At 46.4% G+C, this 22,974-nt stretch overlaps 1 protein-coding gene across 4 annotated transcripts; it reads right to left on the reverse strand.

Moving 5' to 3' along the window:
• Window positions 1–1,532: 1,532 nt before the first annotated feature.
• LOC111080947 lies at window positions 1,533–21,207 on the reverse strand. Of its 4 annotated transcripts, none has more exons than XM_022376825.2 (6): window positions 21,017–21,207; window positions 5,854–6,413; window positions 5,647–5,763; window positions 5,224–5,262; window positions 2,126–4,904; window positions 1,533–2,048 (listed from the first exon to the last, which is right to left on the reverse strand). In XM_022376825.2, exons 2-6 carry the CDS (start codon window positions 6,289–6,291, stop codon window positions 1,546–1,548), a joined length of 3,876 nt encoding a protein of 1,291 aa, XP_022232517.2. In that variant the 5' UTR covers window positions 6,292–6,413; window positions 21,017–21,207; the 3' UTR covers window positions 1,533–1,545. The 4 variants fall into 4 exon arrangements, with proteins under 4 accessions (XP_022232517.2, XP_022232515.2, XP_022232516.2 ...); XM_022376823.2 differs by lacking the exon at window positions 21,017–21,207 and adding an exon at window positions 15,381–16,135; XM_022376824.2 differs by lacking the exon at window positions 21,017–21,207 and adding an exon at window positions 6,911–7,009.
• Window positions 21,208–22,974: the final 1,767 nt, after the last annotated feature.

Consider the following 22,974-nt stretch of genomic DNA (forward strand, 5'->3'; position numbering starts at 1 on the left):
AGACATACAAAAAACGAAGACTAATTGAGAGTGTAATACGAGCAAAATTTTTGGAATTTGTTTTTCACTTTCCATTTAAGGGGAGATTTTGGAAGAAAGTGGAGAATGTTTACTGGCGCAAATTACGAGGGTGGGGGAAAGGGAAATATCTCTAGATTTTTGTTGTATACTAATAATGTCTATAATGTATATATATATATATATATATATATATATATATGTTGGTATATATGTATGTGTTTAATGTGGTCTACAATATAATTCATGTGTGTGTGTGTGTGTGTTTCAAAATACAAATACAATACAGTAAATGTAAATGTAAGTGTGGACAAATGGAAACAGTCAAAAGCACCGATTTTTCAGCTAAGTTTTCATATTTTTTTTCTTTTGTTTTGTTTTTTTTTTTTGTGTTTAGTTTTGTTGTTTCTTTCTATAATCATAATAATGATAATGATAATGGATAAATGGTTAAATCCCCTAGCGGTCTATGTAATAATAGGCTCTACTTATTTAACAGATCTCCGAAATAAGGTATCATTACCTTCTATATGTATATGTACAGTTTTTGTTGCTGTTTGTTGTATATTTAATAAAATACATATAAATATATATATTTAAATATATATTTAATAATGATATATTCATATATAAAATACGTATATGTATATATATTTATTTTTAAGCTTTTTTCAGATCTGTTCTGAATGGTTGTTCTTTTCTTTTTCAGTGCTAACGAAATTCAAATAAGGCAACTTGAATCTATGTATGTGTGTATGTATTTTATGTGTATGCATGTATGTACGGTTATGCTGCTACATATCTCTAACTGGTATATGTACGTTTAATGATCTATATAGTATATATAGAATATATATATCCTATATAGTGTTTAAGGTGCGCGCCTCAACAAAACAATCAAAACAGAGAGAGAGAGAGAATGATAAAACAATGGGAAATCAAATCAAAAATTTATAAAAAAAATTCTGTAAATGCATTTCTCATTCAAAGTATTTTCTCTTCTCTTCTTCTTCTACTTCTACTTCTTCTTTTTGTTTTTGTTTCTGTTTCTGTTTTGGGACCCGATCTTTCTTTAGCTCCATTTCAATTTATTCTCTCGATTAACAATCCAATTGTATGTATGTATATATGTATGTATATATGTATTGTGTGTTTGTGTGTGTTTTTTATGTATATAAAATATTTATCAAAAATAATATGCCTTTAGCTCTCTGAGAGGAGAAGAATTCATGGGGATGTTTTTTTTTCTTTTTTGTTTGCCAATTGGTGAGATCTGATTCTTCATAGCGCGAAATGAGTTTTCAATTTCCAATTTCAATAGGGCGGGAGGGGGGTGTCGGGCAGGGGAATCATCTATCTATATACAACTTATATAATAATACCATTACGTTTACATTGTGCTGCTCTGTCGCTTAATGTGGGTATGGGGATGCTCTTAACTCTATTTGATTTTATTGCACTTGGATTCCATCACTTCTCCTCTCCACTCTCCACCCCCTGTGGGTGAGACTCCTTCCCCTTCCCATCTTACGTGCACTCAATGATCATGGGCTGATTGGAGGACTCTATGACCGAGGGGCGGTTCTCCTGGGCCTGCACATGGGGCGCATGCATGTAGGCTCCTCCTCCGTTGTCGGGCAGCGGCTTCAATACTTTCAGGCTGCCGCCCTGCGGCGAGTGTTGCTGCTGCTGCTGCTGCTGCTGATGCGGATGTGGATGCGAGTGCGGATGCGGATGCTGATGCAGGTGTGGGGGCGTGGGACGTTGGTTGGGGGATCCCTGCTGCTGCTGCTGCAGATGATGGGGCGGCGGTGGTGGCAGCTGGCTGGCTGTGGTCAACAGCATTGGGGCTGGACCCAGCATCATGTGCGGCGGCGGTGGTGGCTGCTGCTGCTGATGCTGTCCGGCTGCCTGCATGTGACTGCCCAACGGAATAAGACGCGGCGGCGAGTGCCTCAGACTGGGATGCACCATATGCTGCTGCAGCTGCTCGTAGGCCTCACGGCTATCCGGCTCGGGATGATCCTTGTCTGCACAGAGAGAGAGAGAGAGCAAAAACTGATATTAGAGAGGACACTCAAGCAGGACTCTCCACGGCAGAACTCACCTAAGCACTCGGATGTGGCCGCCGCTGCCATGGCCAGCTCCTCCTCCAGATTGTTGGGCTTGCAGCTGGTCGTCTTCCAGTGGGTGCGCAGCCCCGAGGCACTGATGTACTTCTTGTCACAGCCCTGGCACACGTACGGCCGATCGTTGGTGTGCAGCCGCTTGTGCAGCTTCAAATGCACAAATTGCGTGAACTTCTGCGGACAGAGATCGCAGGCGTAGGGCTTCTGGCCGCTGTGCAGCCGCAGATGTGTCTTCAGGTTGGACGTGCTCGAGAAGCGCTTCTTGCAGATGTCGCACTGGTGCGGCTTCTCGCCCGTGTGCACCAGATGATGCTTCTGCAGGTGCGCCAGCTGGGTGAAGCTCTTCGTGCAGACGTTGCACTTGAACGGCCGCTCGCCCGAGTGGGTGCGCAGATGCACCTTCAGGTTGCTCAGCTGGCCGAAGGTCTTGCAGCACACGTTGCACTCGTAGTGCATCTTGCCGTCCTTCTTCTTCAGCGGATACGGCAGCGAGCGGTAGCCGCGCGAGGCCAGCGAATTGGGACTCAGGGGGGAGCCGCTGCGCGGACACGAGTTGCCGTCCGGACTGAGGCTGCTGGGCGGGGAGATGCGCAGCGGCGAGAGACGCTGCAGCGGTGTCAGTGGCTGCATCAGCGGGTGGTTCAGCATCTGGGTGCTGCTCTGCAGCAGATGCAGATTCGAGGCGGATCCGCCGCCGCTCGACGCGTTCGACTGCCGGTCGAACGGCGAGTGGGAGCTGTGTGGCGGCGAGTGGAAGGTGGAGGTGGCCGCACTCCCGTAATGGTGCGGATACCCCGGATAGCTGGGACTCGGCGAGTGGCCGCCGTGACCGCCGCCCGCCTCGCCCTGACCCATGTACGAGACGTGTCGCGAGGGCGAGAAGATCACGTTGTGGTGATGGTGCGACGGCGGCGGCGGCGAGCACTCCCCCTTGATGAGGGTGCCCCTCGTGACGAGCTCCTGCTCCGCCACGCCCACGCCCATGCCCGCGCCCACTCCGGCGGCCGACAGCTGCTCCTGCGGCTGTCCCAGATTCGAGCTGGAGTCCGGACTCACCGCGTTGCCGTATCGCTGCGACTTCTTGTAGCTGTAGGCCATCTCAGTGGGCGACGTGGGTGGCGGGGTGGCAGCGTTCGCCTGCCGGCAGGCATTGGCCGCTGCGGCAGCCGCCTCCAGGCGGTGCTGGCTGGTCAGGATCGTCTCCAGAATGCTGGAGGAGGGCTGTCCGAAGCGCACATACCGCTCGCCTGGTGGATCTGCCTCGTAGTAGGGCTTGCTCAGGGGCACAATGGTGCGGGTCTGGCCGTCCGAGTTGTGCTCCAGGACAATCACCGTTGAGGAGGCGGGCTGCTGGTTGGTTGCTGATTGTTCTCTGTCGTTCCGCTCCCGCTCCCGATCCCGTTCCCTCTCGCGCTCCCTTTCCCTCTCCCTCTCCCTCTCCAAGTGCATCAAATGCTCATCCCCCAGATGGGTGGTGGTGCTGGGCGGGCAGGCCGAGTCCTCCGAGTGTGCCACATTCGCGTGCAGGTGCAGATGGGCGTGGTGGTGCAGCTCCTCCTCCTCGTCGACGCCATGGGGCAGCGTATGCGACATCTGCTCGTCCACGTCCTTGTGGATGGGCTCCTGCTTGACGCAGCTCTTGTTCTTGAACTCGTACTTCAGCGGCATCTTCACCTTGAACTTCCTGTACTCGTTCTTGTCCGACTCGCAGGACATGGGCGTGGCAGCCATGGCAGCCATCGCACCCATCGCACCCATCGACTGGGGACTGTGGATGATGCTGCTGGCAGCGACGCCCACTGTGGGCGGTGAGCTGCTGCTCTGCGGCTTCTGGGCCTGGGCAATCACCGTCTCCTTGGGGGCAATGGCCTTCTTGGAGCAGTCGAGGACGTAGTTGTGCTCGCTCTCGCTGTCGCTGGAGTCCTCGGGCGGCGTGAGGCCATCCTCGTGGCACTCGTTGCTGTGGTAGCCCTCATCCGAGCGCACCGAACGCACGCTGCCATCCTGGGGCGTCAGCTGGTGGTCCAGCCCGGACAGCGGCGAGCCGGCGGTGTCCTTGTCGCTGCTGCTGGCCAGCGGTGAGCGATCCTGGCCAATGATCACGGACGCATGCCGTCCGTGCTGGATGATGTGCGGATGATGGGCGCCGCCACAGGAGGTGGTGGACACGTGGGCGGGTGGACTGGCGCGACGACAGCAGGAACCGGAACCGGCACCGGCACCGGCACCAGAACCAGTTGGCGGTGGGGCAGGCGGCAGGGCTTCCTGCGTGCTGCCGGCTCCCTGGGTCGGTGCTCCGCCTGGCGTCGCCGGCAGATGGAGGCCCATCACATAGGTGATGTGGCTGACGGCCACCTCGGCGGGTATTTCGGGTGCGGGCATGGAGTAGTGCGGTTTCTTGTGCGGCGGCATTCCATCGTGATCCTGATCCTGATTCTGGTCCTCGAGCTCCTCCTCCGCCTCCTCGGCCTCCTCCTCGAGATCCTCCTCGCCGCTGGCCTGCTTGCAGGCACCGAAAATGGTCCGCTCCGGATCCACATCGTAGCCGAGGCGGCTGGCGAAATCCTTGCAGTACCAGACCATCAGCTCCTCATTGGGCAGGATGTCGCGGGTTGTGTAGAAGTAGATGTTCTCCAGATGCTGGCACGCGACCAGATTCATCACCGACAAGCTGTACGCAGAGGCCACATAGCGCATCCAGTTGGACTGCGAACGATCCGAGCCATCCAGATAGTAATAGTCGTCGTCCTTGAAGATCTGCACAAGCATAAAGATTAGGGGTGGGGTGGAATTAGCAATGAAGGCTTCATGACACGCACAACACACAGAGAATAAACTACAAAAGGAGACACACAAAAAGAGGAATGCACAGATAGAGAGAGAGAGAGAGAGAGACACAGAGAGAGGCAAAGAGAGAGTGCAGGCAGAGGATAGAGTAAAGCGTAAATCGTTCTTCGTTCTTCGTTCGTGTTAGATAGAAAGAGAAAGTGCTCGTTGGATGGGGGCATGGGGGGTTGGTTGTTAAGAGGGGGCAAGAAAGAAAAAAGAAAAGCATAAATCATGATCATGGTGGTACCTTAATAATCCCATAGGATATGTGGCGTGTTCCCTGCACCTGATTTTGTTTTTTTATCGAAACACAAATCAAATTTTTGTCCAAAAAAAATTGCCAAAAAAATTAATTTTGATTTAATTTTTTAGTTGTTTGGTTTTTTTTGTGTGTGTTTGTTGGTGGGGGGGTATGGTTGGTAATTTTTGCATATATGAAATAAAAGTAAATTAAAGAGAAACAAAATGTTGTGGTTAGTCGCATATTTAATTCGGTGGATTTTCTTTTGGTTGATTGGTGATTGGTGGTTGAGGGGTGTGTGGGTGTGTGGGTGGCGGGGCAAAGCATATGTATGTATGTATGTTAGCGGGATGAAACCCATCGCAGAAAATGCAACTCAAAAACCAAAGATCCAATATGAGCCCGAAAAAGATTTTGCTGAATGCTTACCCTCCAAAAATATCGCGCCTTATTCTTATCATTGGGATAGTTGGAGGTTGGAATGCCTTCGAAGGGGCCAAAGCGTGTGCCGCGCGGTATGACCCCACTGCTCCAAACTCCTTCAGTCTGTCAACGAAACGAAACGAAACGAAACAGATGCCAAAGGCAAGTTAGTTTTCAAGCTGCTCCAGGACTCACTGAATGCCGCATTCTTACCTTAACATTTGGCGTTGAGTAGACCATCGATGACTTGAGTGTCAGACTGCGCGGCAGCGTCTTGTCCGCCCGATTGGATAGTCCTCGCTCTGCCTGCACATCCGGCACTAGGTAGACGGCCAGACGCTCAAAGTCCTCCTCCCGCATACGCGTCACATCGTAGTCCTGGTTGCCATCGGGCGTTGGACTGCGACTACGACTGCGACTGCGACTGCGCGCAGTTCTTCTCGTCGACAGCTTGTGATGCGGATGCGGATGTGGATGTGGATGTGTTTGGACATGAGGATGATGATGATGATGATGATGTGACGCTGCCTTCATATTGTTGGCAGTTCCAGCTGCTGTCTGTTGGTGCTGCTGCTGCTGCTGTCCCTGCTGCTGCTGTTGCTGCTGCTGTTGCTGCTGCTGCTGCTGATGATTGTGATGATGTCCATGCATTTTGACTACAGCTAAAATTGTTGCTCTCCTTTTTGCAAGGATTAATAGTAGATGGTCTAGTGGTTCCGTGTGTGTGTGTGTGTGGTGTGGTGTGGCTGCTTATCCTGATAGTTTTACTTGATCTGCAAAGGAGAGAAAATCAAAGGAAAAGCCAGTTAGTTGGACTCGCAGTGGAATGATATTTGATTTCCCGCTATAAATAGTTTGTGCTACCTTTCGAGAGAGGCACCGACACCGGCATCCATAGCCCTACCCTCCCCTCCCCCGCCACTAAAAGCTCTTTACACTCCAAAAATTCTCTCACTCATTTTTGCAGTGTTGCATTCGGGTCGTGTTATCGGTAGAAACGGAAAAGCTAAAGCGCGTTCAGCGAGTGGCGAATGGCAGGGAAATGGGGGTATGGGCATGTGAAAGAGGGGGTTGCGAATGGGTTGGGAACTGTTTGCACAGTTCAAGATTACGGCCTTAATGGAGGTTACACGTTCACGTTCAGGGGCAATTCTTACGCCCCGCCACCCCTGCTACCTGACGCTGCCCTTCTCTCGGGCTGAGCAAATTCTTTAGCAAGTTCTATGAAAATGCAAAATGAATATGGAAAATTCCTTGGAACGACACTCACTTAATGTGATTTTCCTCATTTGGCTGCCATTGTTGTTGTCGCTTTTGCTTTGTACTCTCGTTTTTTTTTTTTGTTGCTATTTAAATATTTTTTGAATTATTTTTCAGCCATTTTGTTTGTTTGATTTGTTTTTTTTTTTTTATGATTATTTTTCTGCTAATTGAAAAGTGTTTTGTTTTGTATTTTTTTTATTACTGCATTCTCGCATTTCGGTTTTAATTTTGTTTTTTTTGCGTTGGACCCGCAAATTACGCGTCACTTTCGGTTTTCTCTCTCCCGTTACGCATACGCCGTGTGGACGCCACCGCTGTCGCTGCCGCTGCCGCAGCTACTGCTACTGTTTCCCTTTCCCAAAACGGTGGCCCGCTCCTTAAGGGGGGAGGGGGGCGGGTATAATCTATGGCTATTGTCCTGCGTTTTCCAAAGCATTTCTCATTTGCCACGCGACATTCAATTCCTTTTTTGCCAACAAAATAAATGCAAACGTTCACGGAAAATGCAGCAGCAATACGGAAATTAATGCCAAACGAACAACAACAACCAGAACAACGCAAAAATACAAACAAAAATTGCAGGCAAATGTATAGTTTGGATTTTTTTCTTCTTCTATTTTTCCTGCCTATTTTTTTAGTTTTTTTTTTTATTATTTTTGTTAAGAAGAGAACTATGGGAAACGTTGACGCCGCCAACCGAGAGTTGTTCCTACTACTGACCCACATACAACCGGCATAGACCCCAAAAAAGCTCCTATTAGCGGGCAGGCACAAACTGCACACACACACTCGTGCAGCTGAACGGCACTCACACTGCGACAAGAACCACGCCGGCATATTGCACTCACTCGAACTGCAATGCACAGCGAGCGAACGCATCTCAAAGATTCTCTCGCTCGGAAAGTTTTTTTTTGTTGTTTTTTGTGCGCCGAGGAAAAGCTTTTTCGCTCTGCTCTGCTTTGCTTTGCTTTGCTCTGCTCCTCCCTTAGCTGTTGGCTGTGCCACCGCTGCTGTTGCTGTTGCTGCTGTTGCTGCTGCTGCTGCTGCTACGAGTAGTGGTTGCTCGTCGTCGGGTAGTTCGACATTCGGTGGTTGGGTGGTTGCTGCCTCGTCGATAATTCAAAAATGTTATGTCTCTTTTATTTCTTTCTATAAAATTTCAGCTGCGCAATCAGGAACTTATTGTGCAAGGCTATTGCCCTGTCCCTGCCCCTGACACTTCACCAAGAGCTATTTCTGGCCGAAAAAAAATATTGCAAGATATTAAGACTGTTGCAGGGCGCTAAGCTGAAGATGGGCTACGAGTATGGTAGGATTGGACCAGAGCAGCATTTGATAAGCGACAGAAAAATCCAGAAAATAGAATCTCACAAATTATATAATGTAAAAAAAATAGAGAGGGAGAGATCTTTGGTAAGACAACTAAAATAGTAGAGATGGACTTTCGTGGAATGATCTCCGCCTGCGTTTAGAGACCAGGAAATTCAACATCTTACATTAATAAAACCTTGAAATGTCCCACGACTGAATCATAGAATCAACAACTATATATGCAAAGAAATAAACTATAGAAGGGAAGGGCTTTTTGCTCCCCTATTGGTCCTTGAGTGCACTAAGGCCACGTCTATTTACCAGGAAATTCCAGCGAATCTAATCAGAGAACTCTGTTATCGCTCTTGCTGCCATTAAGTAGGGGTGTAAGTAATCACATAACCAGGAAGTGCCATTTGATGGTCACTTAAACATACGAGTATATGTGTGTGTGTGTGTGTGTGTGTGTGGGGGCAGAGTGCTTGTAATTGTTGTAAAACTCACCCAGAAATATTCCCGTAAATATATATGTGGATTGCCGTATATATATGTTTCGACTACCCCCGTTAAGATCATGCGAGTAATCGAGGAGCCCAGTATCTGTGTCCCGTCCGCTCGTAGAACTGTACGCACGTAGAATGCGCTGCAACATAGCCGAGCCCCAGGCGATTGGCCAAACGCTGCTCAGCGTTGGGCGACACGGATGCAAAACAGAATTTTTGCCACAGAACTACGGGAGGAATCTCATGGGGTGGTGCAGCTGTATCTGTGTGCATCTCTGTGTCTGTGTCTGTGCTGCTGTGTCTTGTTTATAGACTTGCACTTGCACTTGCGAATGGCTGGCGAGTGCGGAAATGTGCGAAAACGATATTCGGAAAGTGTTTTTCTTTCTGTGGCACCTTTTGTGTGTGGGTTGGGGTTTTGTTCGCTGCCAGTTGCCAGTTGGCGCCGTCAAATCGAATGAAATATGCAGACAAGATGAGGAAGAAGACTCTTCGAGCGATGGTCTCGAGATACTTTCGATTTTAGACCAGAGATCTTGCTGGCAAAGGGTTTTTGCACTGGGCGGGGTGCAGCTGCAGATACAGATGCGTTTTAGCCCCCACTAGGAAGTCGACAAAAATCAACAAAAAATTCTCACTAGAATCAACAATTGCATGGTGTCTCGGGTGTGTGTGTGTGTGTGTGTGTGGGTAGATAGCGCGCCAAAAAGCTTTTCGCTATCGCTGTGAAAATGAAAATAAACAGCTGCACATACACACACACACACAGATAAACACAGACACACTGATGCATACGTGTATGGCGCTGCATTAGAAACAAAAAGTAAAAATTGCAATGCGCTTTGCGTTTCTAATCATCGCACAATTGCATTTGAAGGACACACACGCGGGCCAGAGATACGTTACGTTACAAGATAGAGTGAGACAGCCAGCGACAGGGTGTAACGAGGCGAGTGAGAGGGCACTAGTCTCGCGTCAAATTAAAAATAAATAACATAAAAATGTAAGCGAGACAGAGACACAGAGAGAGGGAGAGGGAGAGGGAGAGAGAGCATTTGTCAACATTCAACTTGAACGCCGACGACCCATGCACCGCCCTAGCGCCTCCTCTGTCCCGCTCCGCGCCGTGATAAGCGATTCTCCACATTGCGCATACGCCCTGAATGACCGTCCGCTCGTCGACGTGTGCGCTCCTCTTCCCTCTCTCTGCCACTGTCACTGCCACTGCTTCTGCCCCTGCCTGATGCTCTACTGCTAATAATTCTAGCAGTGGAAAAAACTTCCGCCCTGCCGTTTCTATGCTCTGTCTAATGCATCGCAAAGGCACGATCTTTATCAAATTGCAATGAGGAAAGCGAACAGAACCGAGCCCCAAATGAGCTCCGATTGGAATCGCATTCAAGGACAAACTGAACACTGCACTAACCGCACTAAATACCATACATACTCGCACATATGTAACTGATAACTGCCGTCATAAATTAAATGTGCGAGCTCATGTGGCCCTCTCTTTCTGACCAACTAGGAAATACTTAAATGGACGGCTGCTAAGTAGTTTCAATGAATAAACAAATTTAACGATGTTTTTTCTTCAAGTGTAATGTAAATATTTATTATGGATTATGGGTGGGCTGCTCACAAATAGTGTTTATAAGGTGTGTGCGGGCGTCTCTATTAATAAGTAGAGTTTCCAGGTGATGTTTTACTTGTAATTAGTTTTGTTCTTATCTATGATGATCGCTTCAGTTTATCAAGAGAGGAAACATTCTTGGTTTATATTACATTTTTTTGTTGGCTTATAGTCGTACAGTCGTAGGTGCACAGTTTCGCTGGCTATCAAAATTGGATAGTTTTCCAGGCATGTTCCAAGGCATATACTCATAAATATAATTCAGGCGGAACCAGAAGATTTCTGAAAGATTCGCAATGCCTTGCTACGAGTATTTTTATTGTGAAACAAAACAAGCAACATTTCGCTACACTTTCAAAGATCTGTCATATCTACATACATATGTACATGTATGTAACTCTCATTCCCAGATTCGTTATACTTACGATAATACATTCGTGATATGTACAAGTGAATCTCTATTAGAAGATGACTTTTCAGGTACATTCATTCATTCATTCACTCACTCAATCAATCACTCTCGGTTATAGAGTGAGAGCGAGAGCAAGAGAGAGAGAAAAGAACCCGGAAATGTAAAGTGTAAACGTAGAACAAGTCAAATACGTGGGGGAGGGAGGAGCAGCAGCGCACAAGTAGGTGGAGGGAGGAGCAGCGCACAAGTAGGGGGAGAGAGGAGCAGCGCACAAGGAGGAGGAGGAGGAGGAGGTAGGTGCAAAAGGGGGCTGAGGGAAAGGGGGAAGAATTCGCATTTAGTTTTATGTGCATGCAAAAGCGAAAAACGAAAAACGAAAATTGCCAACGCAGTGGGTGAGCGGGTGAGTGCGGGCAGGGCGACGACGGGAGGGGGGCAGCTGATAAAATAAAATTGTGTGCTATTTGTTTGTGTGTGCCTCTGTCCCTCTCCTGCCCGCTCGCACGCTTGCAGTTCTTCTGCTTCTCCCTTTCCCCTCCGCCCCCGTCTCACTGTCGCTGCCTGCTGTAATAATAATTTGTGCGAGCTTTTTTTTTTTTTTGTTTGCTCAAAGGGAACGAAACGGGAACAGAACGAGGGAGAGGGCGAGAGCGAAGAGCGGCAGTCGGCAGTCAGAGCAGAGCATCATCGTCATGATGATCATCATCATAACCTTGAGTCACAAGACGAGAATGTGCATGCGAATTGAATGCAAAAACCCAACAAAAACACTCACTGTGTTACACCGCACTCATCCGCATAGCAAATGTAACGTAGCAGAGGGGAATGAAAGTGGGGAAGAGGCAATAGCACTGGGCACTGGGCACTGGTACAGCTACAGCTACAGCTACAGTGGGTCTATCCAACTGATTATCTAATCACACCAAATGTGCATTGAAATTAATATCCACATTTCAAGGACAATGGACAAAAGGTATGCCACGGGACAGGGCAGGGCAGGGCGGGACAGACATGTTTTTATGCTCAAAATCAAAACCGAGACAAATGTATCTGTAACCATTACAAACAAACACCACCCACCCACCCACCACCATCCCCACACACCACCCACACTGCCAGACGTCAACCCTTCGTCTGTAAAAGCTGTAAAAGTATTGTGTTGCGGTTTCGTTGCACTTTAACCTTGAAAATCTTTGTTACTTCAATTTGCGCATGTGCATGCCGAATGCACTCTCCCATACAGAGCACTGGAGAGCGAGAGAGAGAGAGAGAGAGAGTGATAGAGAGAGAATGCAGGGGAGAGTTTGGGAGTGGAAGTATAGACTGTAGGTAGGAGTCTAGTATGTCTAGTGTCTAGGGTATGGGACAGTCTACCAATCGCTCCCTCAATTATCCCATTTCATTGTATGCCTTTCCATGGTATCGATGCCTCACTGTGCACGGTACTGTACTGTACAGTCAATAAACACAAAATTCAACTCAATTAAAAAGCGAACAAAAAAAAAAACAAAAATAAAAGCGAAAGTATATTAAACTTCTGACAACAATAAAACCGCAATCAAAAATAATTCAAATAATATGTTTAAATATGCATTTATTTTTGTTGTTGTTTCAACTGAAAATAAAAGTAAAATTTCCATGAATTTTGTGTGGTTGATTTTTGAATGTAATCTGCCTTTGATTAAATATCTTTTTATGCCCTTTGCGCGGGTATCATAGCTTTAAGCACAAGTTTGTAATGCAAGCAATATAATTGTTTATATTTCTTGTTATTTTGGTATAATTTAGAAGACTTTTTATTAAAAAAAAAAAACATTCCCTTATGGAAGGGTATACAAATTAGAACCTTTAATTTCTGCCTTGGTTTCAGTATCTTGCTTTTTGTGTGTGCTTATAAATCAATGGGTATTTCTGTGCTTTTTGTACGCTAAAATATACATATATACATATGTACTATAATTCCCCTATATCTGTTTTTTGGTTTTGGTTTTGCCCTTGATTTAGTCGTAGAACTGGGCAATGGGCTTTGACGTAGGTCTAAATAATCATAAACCATAAATTAAGTGCCTAGTTTCTAGACCTTGGAATAGCCCTCCACTGCTATCACCCTGTCTCTCCCCCCCACATCGCTCTGCCCGTCTCAGCATTCTCTTATCAATGCACTTTTATTTCGCATTTCGCATTGCACTTTGCTTCGTTATCAGTTCTCTGCTGTCTTATTGCGCAGTGAAAGTTTTCCATTTGCATTCTTTGTTTTTTGTTTCCCTGTTCTTGTTGCTTTTGCTGCTATTATTAGTAATTTTTGTTTGTATTGGTTTTAGTTTGTTTTTTATGGTTTTTTTGTTGATTGTAAACATTTTTTTGTTTGCTTTGCTGTTTAATTGGAAATGATTAAAAACTGATATAAATATAATCGCGAATGGAACCTGAATGGGCAGGGAATGCAGTGTGTGAATGCAGGGTGGGAATTGTATAAGAATAAGATTGCCTGCTTTGTGGCTACCACTACTACCTTTCACCCAATCTATAATCGGTACTGCCAGCAGAGTTCTGATGGTTACAAGACACACTTTGAAGCATTTATTCAGTTGTTTTCCTTTTGGTAATATTCTAGAAATATTCTGCTTAGGTTTTATTCATAAAACTCCCCAACTAGATCGAAAATAGGGGCTCAAGCCCCACCACCACTGGGAGAAAGGCCAGAGTTCAACCCTTTGAGAGATTCTGCCATAGATTGCATCATCTGCACCGCAGGGTTAGGTTAACGAACCCAAAGGTCAAATGCTTTTTACCCAGACTCAGTCGCAGTCGACGCTGACAGAGACGGTGGAGAGCGGGGCAGAGAGGCAGACACGATGGCAGTGACAGAGTACGATGAGGCAATGGCAATGCAAATTCAACTGCAGCCAGAAATGGCAAAAATGTATGAAATGTTCCTCCGCGATGATGATGATGATGTCATGGCAACAAATGGTCGAACAAAAAATACATTTATCTTGCGGCAGGATGTCGGATGTCACCCCACCCGAAATCCAGCGAAACTCCAGCCAAAAAGCAGCAAAAGCAATTAAAAACCATAAAGAAATGAAAGAGAGATATGTTGTACCCATAGGTGATCAGATCTCCGGGACTGCATTCTCCTTTTTTGGTGGCTGTTTGTTGCAAGCGGCTTAAAGGCATAATCCTGTGGGCGACACATTACCTTGACGACGACCACGACGACGACGACGCAACAGCAACAACAAACCCGACCTACGACAAAGCGATTGAAAATGCGCATAAATTCGACAAAGGACCAGACCGTGTCGTGTCTGCTCGCCAGGAGTATCAGTGGCAGTGGCAGTGGGAGTGGAAGTGGGTGGAAGTAGCAGGCGTATGGCTTGCAGAGGGGCATATACAGATTGCCTGCCTGCCAGACCATGACAACAAAAAAGTCAAAGTTACAGTTACAAAAAAAAAAAAAGAAGAAAAAAAAAAGACTTTCCGAGAGAGAGAGCGAGAGATGGAAAGAGACAGAAAAAATAAGGGCCAGACAACAGAAAAGGCGAACGACCCTTTTCAGGCATTTTTCAGACGCCAGACGACGCCATCGATGGGAGCTGTGGCTGTGGCGCTGCTATGTTGGGGCAGGGCCCTGGCACCAGCACCGGCACCGGCACTGCCACTGCCACTGGCGCTGCTCTGCTCTGCTTCAGCTCCTTTCAACTCATTATCCTTTTCGCTTTTCATACATAAATCGCACTAGCGATGACTGCTGCTGCTGCTGCTGCTGCTGGCACTGGCGTTCAATGAACTCCACTCTGCCGGGCACGTACGGTCGTCGGCTTTTCCCTACAACAACAACAGCAGCAACAAAAGGAGAAATCCGGGCGTATACACACCCAATACGGAAAGCGAAACACACACAGGACAACGACAGCAAAAGCTCTGCAGCAGCAACAGCAGCAACAGCGACGCCAACACCAGGCAGACATCAGGCAGCAGACAGACCCAAGCGAAGGTCCTGCCCAACTTCGGGCTGGGTTCTGGGTTGGTCTTGACAGTGTACAGAGTGGCAGTGGCAGCAGCCGTAGCAGCAACGTCGGAAAAGTCGCAACAACTGCGCTGCCACCGAGGGCAAGGACCTGGCCAGTCGACTGCAGTCGAGACTCTTGTGCGCCGACGTCATCGCTGTCGTCTGCCCAGGCGCAGCGCAAGTTTCACTTTTAATTTTTTCCACCCATTCAGCATTCAGCAAAAGCCCAAAAGCGCCAGACAAGGCCATGCGAGTGAGCGAGACGACGGTCTGGTGTTTGTGTCTGGGGCCCAGGACAACGTATTTTTGGGGACAGGGAAGGGGGTGCCAACAGGCAGGCGGTACTGTTCCAAGGGTGGAGTGCATTACTGAACTATGTGTGTGTGTGTGTGTGTGTGTGTGTGTGGAGAGAAGGTTATTGAACTGCGTCAGCAGCGACGTTGCAAACTTTCACAATGTTGCAGCAACAGCAGCAGCAGCAGCAGGACTCGTCCGTTGGGTTCGTGGTGGCCTAGGACATGGTCTTGGTGTCGGGTTGGGTCGTGTCGGGCCATTGGTCAAAAGCAAAAGTACATTTTATGCAAAAGGATTTCTAATGCACTTTACCTTTGTTCTTTGTTCCTTGTTTATTGCACAATCACAATCAGAGTGCGTGCAAAAAAATAGAATATTCGTATTTCCTTTTCCTTTTCCGTTTCCGTTGCCTTTTGCCTTTTCTCAGTCTCAGTTGTGGATTTTTTGTGGTGTCTCTCAGTCTCAGTCTTAGGTATCGGCTCCCATGGGGCTGCTGCTGTATTTTAAGCGCGACTTGAAGAAACTGACGATCGAAAAGTTATCCCGAAAATAGATGCGGTTAAAGTATAGAGGTCTACGCCAATGGACGTATGAACACATTGCACAAAACTGCATTGGTGGCATCGCACTGCGGCACTGCGGCCCTGAACTACGAGTATATGGATACATATACATATGCATAGACATGTGCTGGAGCTTATCCTAGGAGCTTATTCTCTTAACTACACACTTAAGCACTCTCTCCTGCTAACATATAACATTTTTTTTTTTTTTTTCTTAATTTTTCTTTTATTTTCTTATTTGGGTTGTTGCTGAACACATATTGTGGTTTTGAATTTTTCCTGCTACTTCTACTTCTATATGCACAGTGGATGTTGTTGTTGTTGTTTCAGTCGTTTGGTCCACGGAACTGCGCCACGGCTGTGCCAGACATGACCTGCCCAACGCGTTAACATCCCGAGTCAGGACTGAAACGAGCTCCGTGCGATGGTCGAGGCAACAGCAGCACCAGCAGCAGCAGCAGCCCAGTCGCTGTTGCAGTCAACGTCAGCAGCGACTGTGACGCCTGCAGAGTGCAGAGACAGTAAGCAATGGGCAAAGCGGAACGGGTGGGGAGGGGGATGTGTGTGTGTGTGTGTGTGTGTGTGTGTGGGGAAAAGGGTCGAGGTATTGGCACTTGCACTTGGCACGGCCTGAACTCGCGCATACGAAAACAATAGCAACAACTGCCACAGAGCCACACAGAACCACACAGCAAGGGCGGCACTCGGGCTTCGTGCTGCTTCGTGTTCGTGTCGAAGCTTTGGCTCCATTCGGTTCGGGTGGAAGTGCAGGCTTGCAGTGGTGGGTGGCTGGCTGGCTGGCTGGCTCTGTGCATGTTCAGGCATGTCTGGGCGGCGAAGCAGCATAAAATATTGCGATAGGTCAGAAAAAGGAGTAATCTGTATTTTTAATATGAAATAAAAACTAATCCGATAAGTATTTGGTACACCTCTAAAAGCCCTTTATTATTTTTAGGAAATTTCAAATTTCAAAAAGGAAATTTCTTTCAGTGCATTGCAGACTAACAAAAAGCTCTCCCATCCACTTGCACTCTCTCCCACAACGCATGCTCCTTCCTGTCCAGTCTCTCTCTCCCCGTTGAGCTAAGGGGCATTTCTTGCATTTCTCGCTTACAAAATTGACCATTGACAATGAACTAGAGCAAAAGCCGGAAATGTCTGGGCCATGGACACTAGGCGTATGCCAAAGCCAAGTCTTGAGAACCCCTTGACCAGTTTACAAAAAAATATTCGCTTAGAACTAACCGACAACAGAGAAGCAGGCAGAAAATTAATAAAGTTTTCTAGGCACGTTTTTAATGGCCAAGCGACAAAAAGAACTGTTAAACCAAAAAAGTAATAGTACAGCCCGAGCATATACCGTTAGTTAATAAAAAGCCATTTTGTCATAGTCAAATTACGACTGGGGGCCCCCAACCTCTGGGTATGGAGCCCGGGTGTAGCACTATTACGTATGCAAGGCGCGTAAATGAGCATAATTTGATTTCCAGCAATCAAAAGACAGAGGGAGATAAAGAGGGAGAGATAGAGACAGAGAGAGGTAACCTCTGCGCTCCAAACACCACATGCAATGGGCATCAATGATCGGACGGCGGACGGGCGCTTTTATCGAGCCCACAATGTCACAGTCAATGCACAGAAAAAACAAAACAAAAATGTAAGAATTTACAGCTAAATGCGATAGTGTCAAACCAACAAAAACAACAACAGCAGCAGCAACAGCAGCAACAATGATGACACAGAACCTGTCGCCTGCAGCAACAAAGTTCAACGTCAAGGGGACGCAACACTTCAAAACACGGCTTTGACTTCGGCTTCCAACTCAAACGAGCTCGAGCTCGAACACGAACACGAACTCGGGCGCATGCGCTTGTGCTCTTCGTGTTGTAGTTCGTGTCTTGCATGTTGCGCTAGCTCGTTCGCTCGCTCGCTTGCTCTCTCTCTCTCTCTCTCACTCTCTTCTCAGGTGTATGCGTATGTATGTGTGCGCTTTGGTTATAACGCGCTTGAGTAGGTCGGTCATTGAACTTGTTTTCTTTTCATCTGCGTCTGTGCCGTCGTTGCTGCTGCTGCTGCCGCTTCGACTTCTTTCATTCTTTTGGACTGGCCACACTTTCTTCCTGGTTTCGTGCGCTCTGCTCTCTTTGCTGCTGCTTTGCCACCTGTGCGTGCGTTGGCGTTCGAGCGCGAACTCTTTTGAGGCTGCGGTCGGTCCGGTCCGGTCCCTCTCTTGCACGCTCTCTTAAGCTGGTTTCTTGGGAGGCTGGCTGGCTGGCTGCTGCTGGCTGCTGGCTGCTCGGATGACTTGGCAGGTCTTGTGCCTGTGCGTGGCAGCAGCAGCAGCAACAATTCTAATTGCAGGCAACTGGCAGAAAGCAAAAGGCAAAGAGTTGGAACCGGGGTTGGGGCCCAAGGTAAGACCAAAGTCAATAACCCTGAGCTGGCCAAGAGTAAGAGTGATTTGATTCCCTTTTCATCGGCTACCTCTGAGAGGAGGAAGAAGAGCAACCAGTGGCAACAGAACCACAAGAGGCAGCAGTAGAGTGCGAGGGGGAGACAGCAGAACACGTTGAGAGCAAGAACCTCTGGAGCTGGAGCTGAAGTTGTAGATGGGAATGGGGCTGGGGATGGGGCTGGGGCTGGGGCTGCGGCTGCGGCTGGAGGCACGCCATGTGCCCATCCATGAGAATTTGCCAGTTGAACGCCCTTTTCACGGCAAATGATTCCCGATTCGCGATGCCTGTACCCCCATAGAGAGTGAGAGAGAGACAGAGAGAGAGAGAGAGAGATGGAGATGGGGGGGGGCCTGTGTTGTTGCAACTTCAACCTGCCCCAAACCCAGCCCCTTGCCCAAGGATGATGCCCGCAGAACAGAATATGTGGAAACTGAACTGGTTTCCCTCTCTCCTGGTCGTTGGTCTTTGGCGCTTTTGCTGCCATGGAATGGGATGTCTCTTTCGCTGGCGCAGCGGCAGATTCACTTTTTTTTTTGTTGGAGCTGCACCTCCAGAGGGGGAATTCTCTAATTCTTAGCCTAGGTCCTTGGCCTCCCTCTCTCTCTCTCTCTTTCTCTCTCTTTCGCTGGCCCAGGCAACTCCTGCTCTGAAATGAAAACGAAAACCCAAAGGAAGGCGCAAGTTTGTTGCCTAAGTCTTTTGTTTGTGTTTTCGTGTGTGTGTGTGTGTGTGTGGGAGTGCGAAGTGGATGGGCCAAAAGAGATGTGACAGTCAATGAACCCTCGGCATGCGTGCCAAATAATACAACAAAAAGATCAACAACAAAAAGAACTACAGCGGAAGAAAGATGAAGAATAGCCAGACCCAGACCCAGACCCAGCCCCAGCCCCAGCCCCACGCCCACCCTCGTGTCACAAGCTCGTACAATGTTAGAGCATACGCCCCAACAAGCAAACCAAAAGCTCATTTAAATTGCAAAAACCCATCTGATCCGAGAGCTATTGAAGATACTCGTATATATACATACGTATATAACTCATTTGGTATGCCAATCGGAATCGCATTCAACAGATTGACGGTTACTCGGCCCCCGAGCAGGTGGTGGGCCCCTTAACAGCTGCAACAACAGCAGCAGCAGCAGCAGCTAATGACCTTGATATTGAAAGTATCTTTGAATTACAAATTCTAAACGAAATGATGGGGGGGGTTAATGGTTGGGGCGGGGGATCTGTTCATTCATCTCGTTTCGTTTCGTTTCGATTTCATTTTCAATTTATTTGTTTATACAATATTTTATAGCTTTTTAGTGTTGTTGTTGTTGCTGCTGCTGCTGCTGCTTCTGTTGGAGCGTGTTAGCGTGCCGATCGTCGGCTGTCGAGAGTCATTTAAAGTCAAAGTCAAGGTTTTTCTGCCTTACGTCGCCAATTATCTCTCTGTCTCTCCCATATATAAACCTTCCTCTCTCTCTCTCTCTCTCTCGATCGCTCTCTCTACTCATATATGTTTGTTTGTACATATATGTATTTCTTTCTACTACTCATATATATGTCTCCACTGCCTCTTTACCCCCCACCCCATTTGGATGTTGTTGTTTGTTTAAGCCCAAACAGGTTTTGTCTAATTATTTTTGTTTTTGCTGATGTGATTATTAAAAAAACTTTATATATATATACAACTATACTCTCGCATCGAAAGACAGGAGGGGGGGGGATACTCGTATGTGTATTTAAGTTTTCTAATGAAATGCCAGCTCCCATCATCATCATCATCCCATTTCGAGCATTCTCTTCGTCGGCGAACCCAAGAACCCAAGAGCTAGCCGTCTGTCTGCTGCTTATGCCATTTTTCTAGCCTGTCTGTAATTAATCACTACTATTCTTCGCCTTCGCCTTCGCCTTGGCCTTTTGGGTTTTTGGGCTTTTTGTTAGGAAACGTGTTTGCGCCCCCACCCCCTTCCCCAATTGTGGTGTGTGGTGGATTATTATATAACATTTCTATCGAAATTTTGATGATTAACATAAATCGCAGGTACCGAAGACTTTCTTTGACGAACATCATGGTTAAAATTAAAAACACAAGTCATAAATTATGATAGTTCTATCAAGGGGGGAGGTAGAGGTGAAAAGGGGTTGCAGCAGAAAATCAGGAATACAAATCCGTAAATAAAGTGATTAAGATGTCCATAAAACAAAAAATGATGAATAACGAAAAATTATCAAAGCATAAATTAAAAGAGAAGTTTTTTGAGAGAGAAAAAAGTTCCAACTGGAAATTAGAAATTACCTAAGAATCAACTTTGGGAATAGATTATGAGATTAATTTCTATAGAATAGGAACTTTGGAAATGCATAAATTAAATATATGTACATCTGCCTGAATAAGCAAGCACATCACATTATGTCATTTTCAGAGAGTATAAAACTTTAACAAAAAAAATCAATAAAAATACCTCATAAACAAGAAAATGCCTTAACGCTTTGACAACCTGTCCAGTTAACCCATGAGAAAGTTTTCCTTTCCAGAACAGTCGGGAAGCCATTTAATGGAGCTCTCAATTATCAAACATACCAAAGATATATATCTTATACAATCTTGTAACGTTTATAGAAACTTTAGGTACATAAACTAAAAATTTACTAGACCATAAATATGGTTTCTTTTTCAGAACCCAGGGGAAATGTTTCATAAAGTTATCACCTGCCATAGGAACCATACCCAAACGAATCTTTCCTGATAGTCGTTCTAGGAACCAGCAACCCCCCACCAAATATCTATGTTCCATAAAAACCTCTCTCTCTCTGTGCTGTACAGAACCCAATCGTTACCTTGTCAACCATATAACTGACTTATGGATATGGCAAAATGTGTAAAAATAAAAAGCCCTGGCAATAAATCAATTAAAAGTCGAAGTCAAAGTATTAGTACTCACCATTTTCATTGTTTAATTGCATATCCGTTCCGTGATGAAGCTGAAGCTGCTTGTGGATGGTGTTGCAGTTGCTGTTGCTGTGGTTGCTGTTGGTGTGGCGGCTAAATGTAAATCCATTACGCAATAAATCCAATCCAATCCAAAAAGCGGTTCATGTTTCAATTAAGATCAACACTTTGTAATCCTCATGCTTGCGTTATATATATATATATACATATGGTTATAGATATAGATACATCTATATATTTACACAAATGCACTCTTTATTTTTTTTTTTTTGTAATTTTTATTGTGGGCGGGAATTGAACTAACTTAAAGATTTAGATGGATATTTGGGGGGCAGTCTTATGGTTTGGTTGTCACTTGTTCTTAACTCTTTTTTTTCTTCCCTCTGATTGCACCTGGGAGAAATGAGGTTTTTTTTTGGGGGGGAGGTGGTGGTTTGCACTTTTGTTTGTTTCACTTGTATCTGCCGAAAGTTTTAGAACGTTTCTGGAATTGTATCTGCTGTCTTGGAAAACGTAACGCGTGCGGGTCTTACGAAATCATGTCTCGATCGTTTTGTTGCTTACGGGAAACTGAAACTACGGATGAGTCGCGGTGCGACTTCAATGTCGATGTCGTTAGAGGCTTCTGAGTGGCAGTGGCAGTGGCTGCGACTGAGGCAGCAGCAGCACCGACAGCAGCGACAGCGGTCGAGCAGACAGATAGACTTTTCAGACATTTCATTACACGATACACACATACACTCTCTTTCTTCTTTCTCTTCTCAAACAAACAAAAAAAACACGCACACATTAAGGTGGTAGGGAGAGAGATAGCGAGAGCGAGCGAGCAAGAGAGAGAGAGAGGTAACCAGCAGTGGCTCAGGTGTCTCAGGTTCTTGATCACCCATACAATTGCCAGAGCGAAGAGATCTCTCTTGGACTGGCTCTCTCTCTCTCCCTATCTCTCTCTCTGTGTGTGTGTGTCTGTCTGTCTGTCACTCTATCTCCTCTCTTTCTTTGTGTGTGAGCGCGCAACAGGCCAGAACTTTCATTCAAGGTGAGCGCGCGCGCGCAGGTATCTCTTTGGCATTGGAAGCAGCAGCAGCAGCAGAAGCAAAGCAGCACCACTACAGCCACAGCCACAGCTCTGCTGCCTGCTGCTCTTTTTCTTTTTTTCGCACAAAATAGTTCTAAACGCCTCTAACACACGAGGGTAGTGGTGGGGATGGGTGGTGGGGGAGGGGAAGGGGTAGCAGTAAATTGAGCATGGGAGCGTAAAATTACAACAAGGCAGCGCCAGAGCAGAGCACGGCCAGAGCCAGAGCCAGAGCCTGGCGTCGCAAGTTTAGAATTCTGCGCAAGCGAAGCGAAACGCAACCGAACGGACCCGCACACACCGATACGATCCCATCCGATCCCATCCGATCCGACCACTTGTTCTCGATTCTCTTAACCCGTTTCCAAAAGCACTCTCCCGCTCTGACCGCTCTCTCACTCTTTCACTCTCTTGGCCAGAAGTCAGCAGTGGCCAGTGGTGGTCAGTGGCAGTGCGGCTGTTGCATGTAATTGGTTTGTTTTTTTTTTTTATTTATTTCTTTTTGGCATATCAAATTTCATTAGGCTATATAATTGCATCCGAACAATTGGCCGCTTAAAAAGGGGAAGTGACAAGGCGACAACACGAGATTTACAAGCTGTTTTAAATGATGATATTTGGTTCGCCTTTTTTTATTGCCTCAAGTCTCAAAAAGCTAACTGGCAGTTAAATATATATCTGTTAATTATGTGTATGGGATATATTCATATTTATATTATTAGATATATTATATTATTATATTTATATTATTTTTTTATTTATTAGATAGTTTATTTTATTATTTATATATTATTATTATTTTTATTATTATTATATTAGTATTATAATTATTATTATTATTTTATTATTTATTTTAAATGACTAAAACTTTTCGT

The sequence above is a fragment of the Drosophila obscura genome, unplaced genomic scaffold, assembly GCF_018151105.1.
Source record: "Drosophila obscura isolate BZ-5 IFL unplaced genomic scaffold, ASM1815110v1 contig_30, whole genome shotgun sequence".
In the NCBI taxonomy this organism is placed as follows: Eukaryota; Metazoa; Arthropoda; class Insecta; order Diptera; family Drosophilidae; genus Drosophila; species Drosophila obscura.

Bases quoted from the DNA above. Each gene is read 5' to 3' on its own strand.
- LOC111080947 (XM_022376825.2), bottom strand. From the start codon at position 6,291: ATGCATGGACATCATCACAATCATCAGCAGCAGCAGCAGCAACAGCAG. The intron at 5,764-5,853 runs GTAAGAATGCGG...TTTCGTTGACAG, and splicing joins ACTCAACGCCAAATGTTAAG to ACTGAAGGAGTTTGGAGCAG. The intron at 2,049-2,125 runs GTGAGTTCTGCC...CTCTCTGTGCAG, and splicing joins GGCCACATCCGAGTGCTTAG to ACAAGGATCATCCCGAGCCG.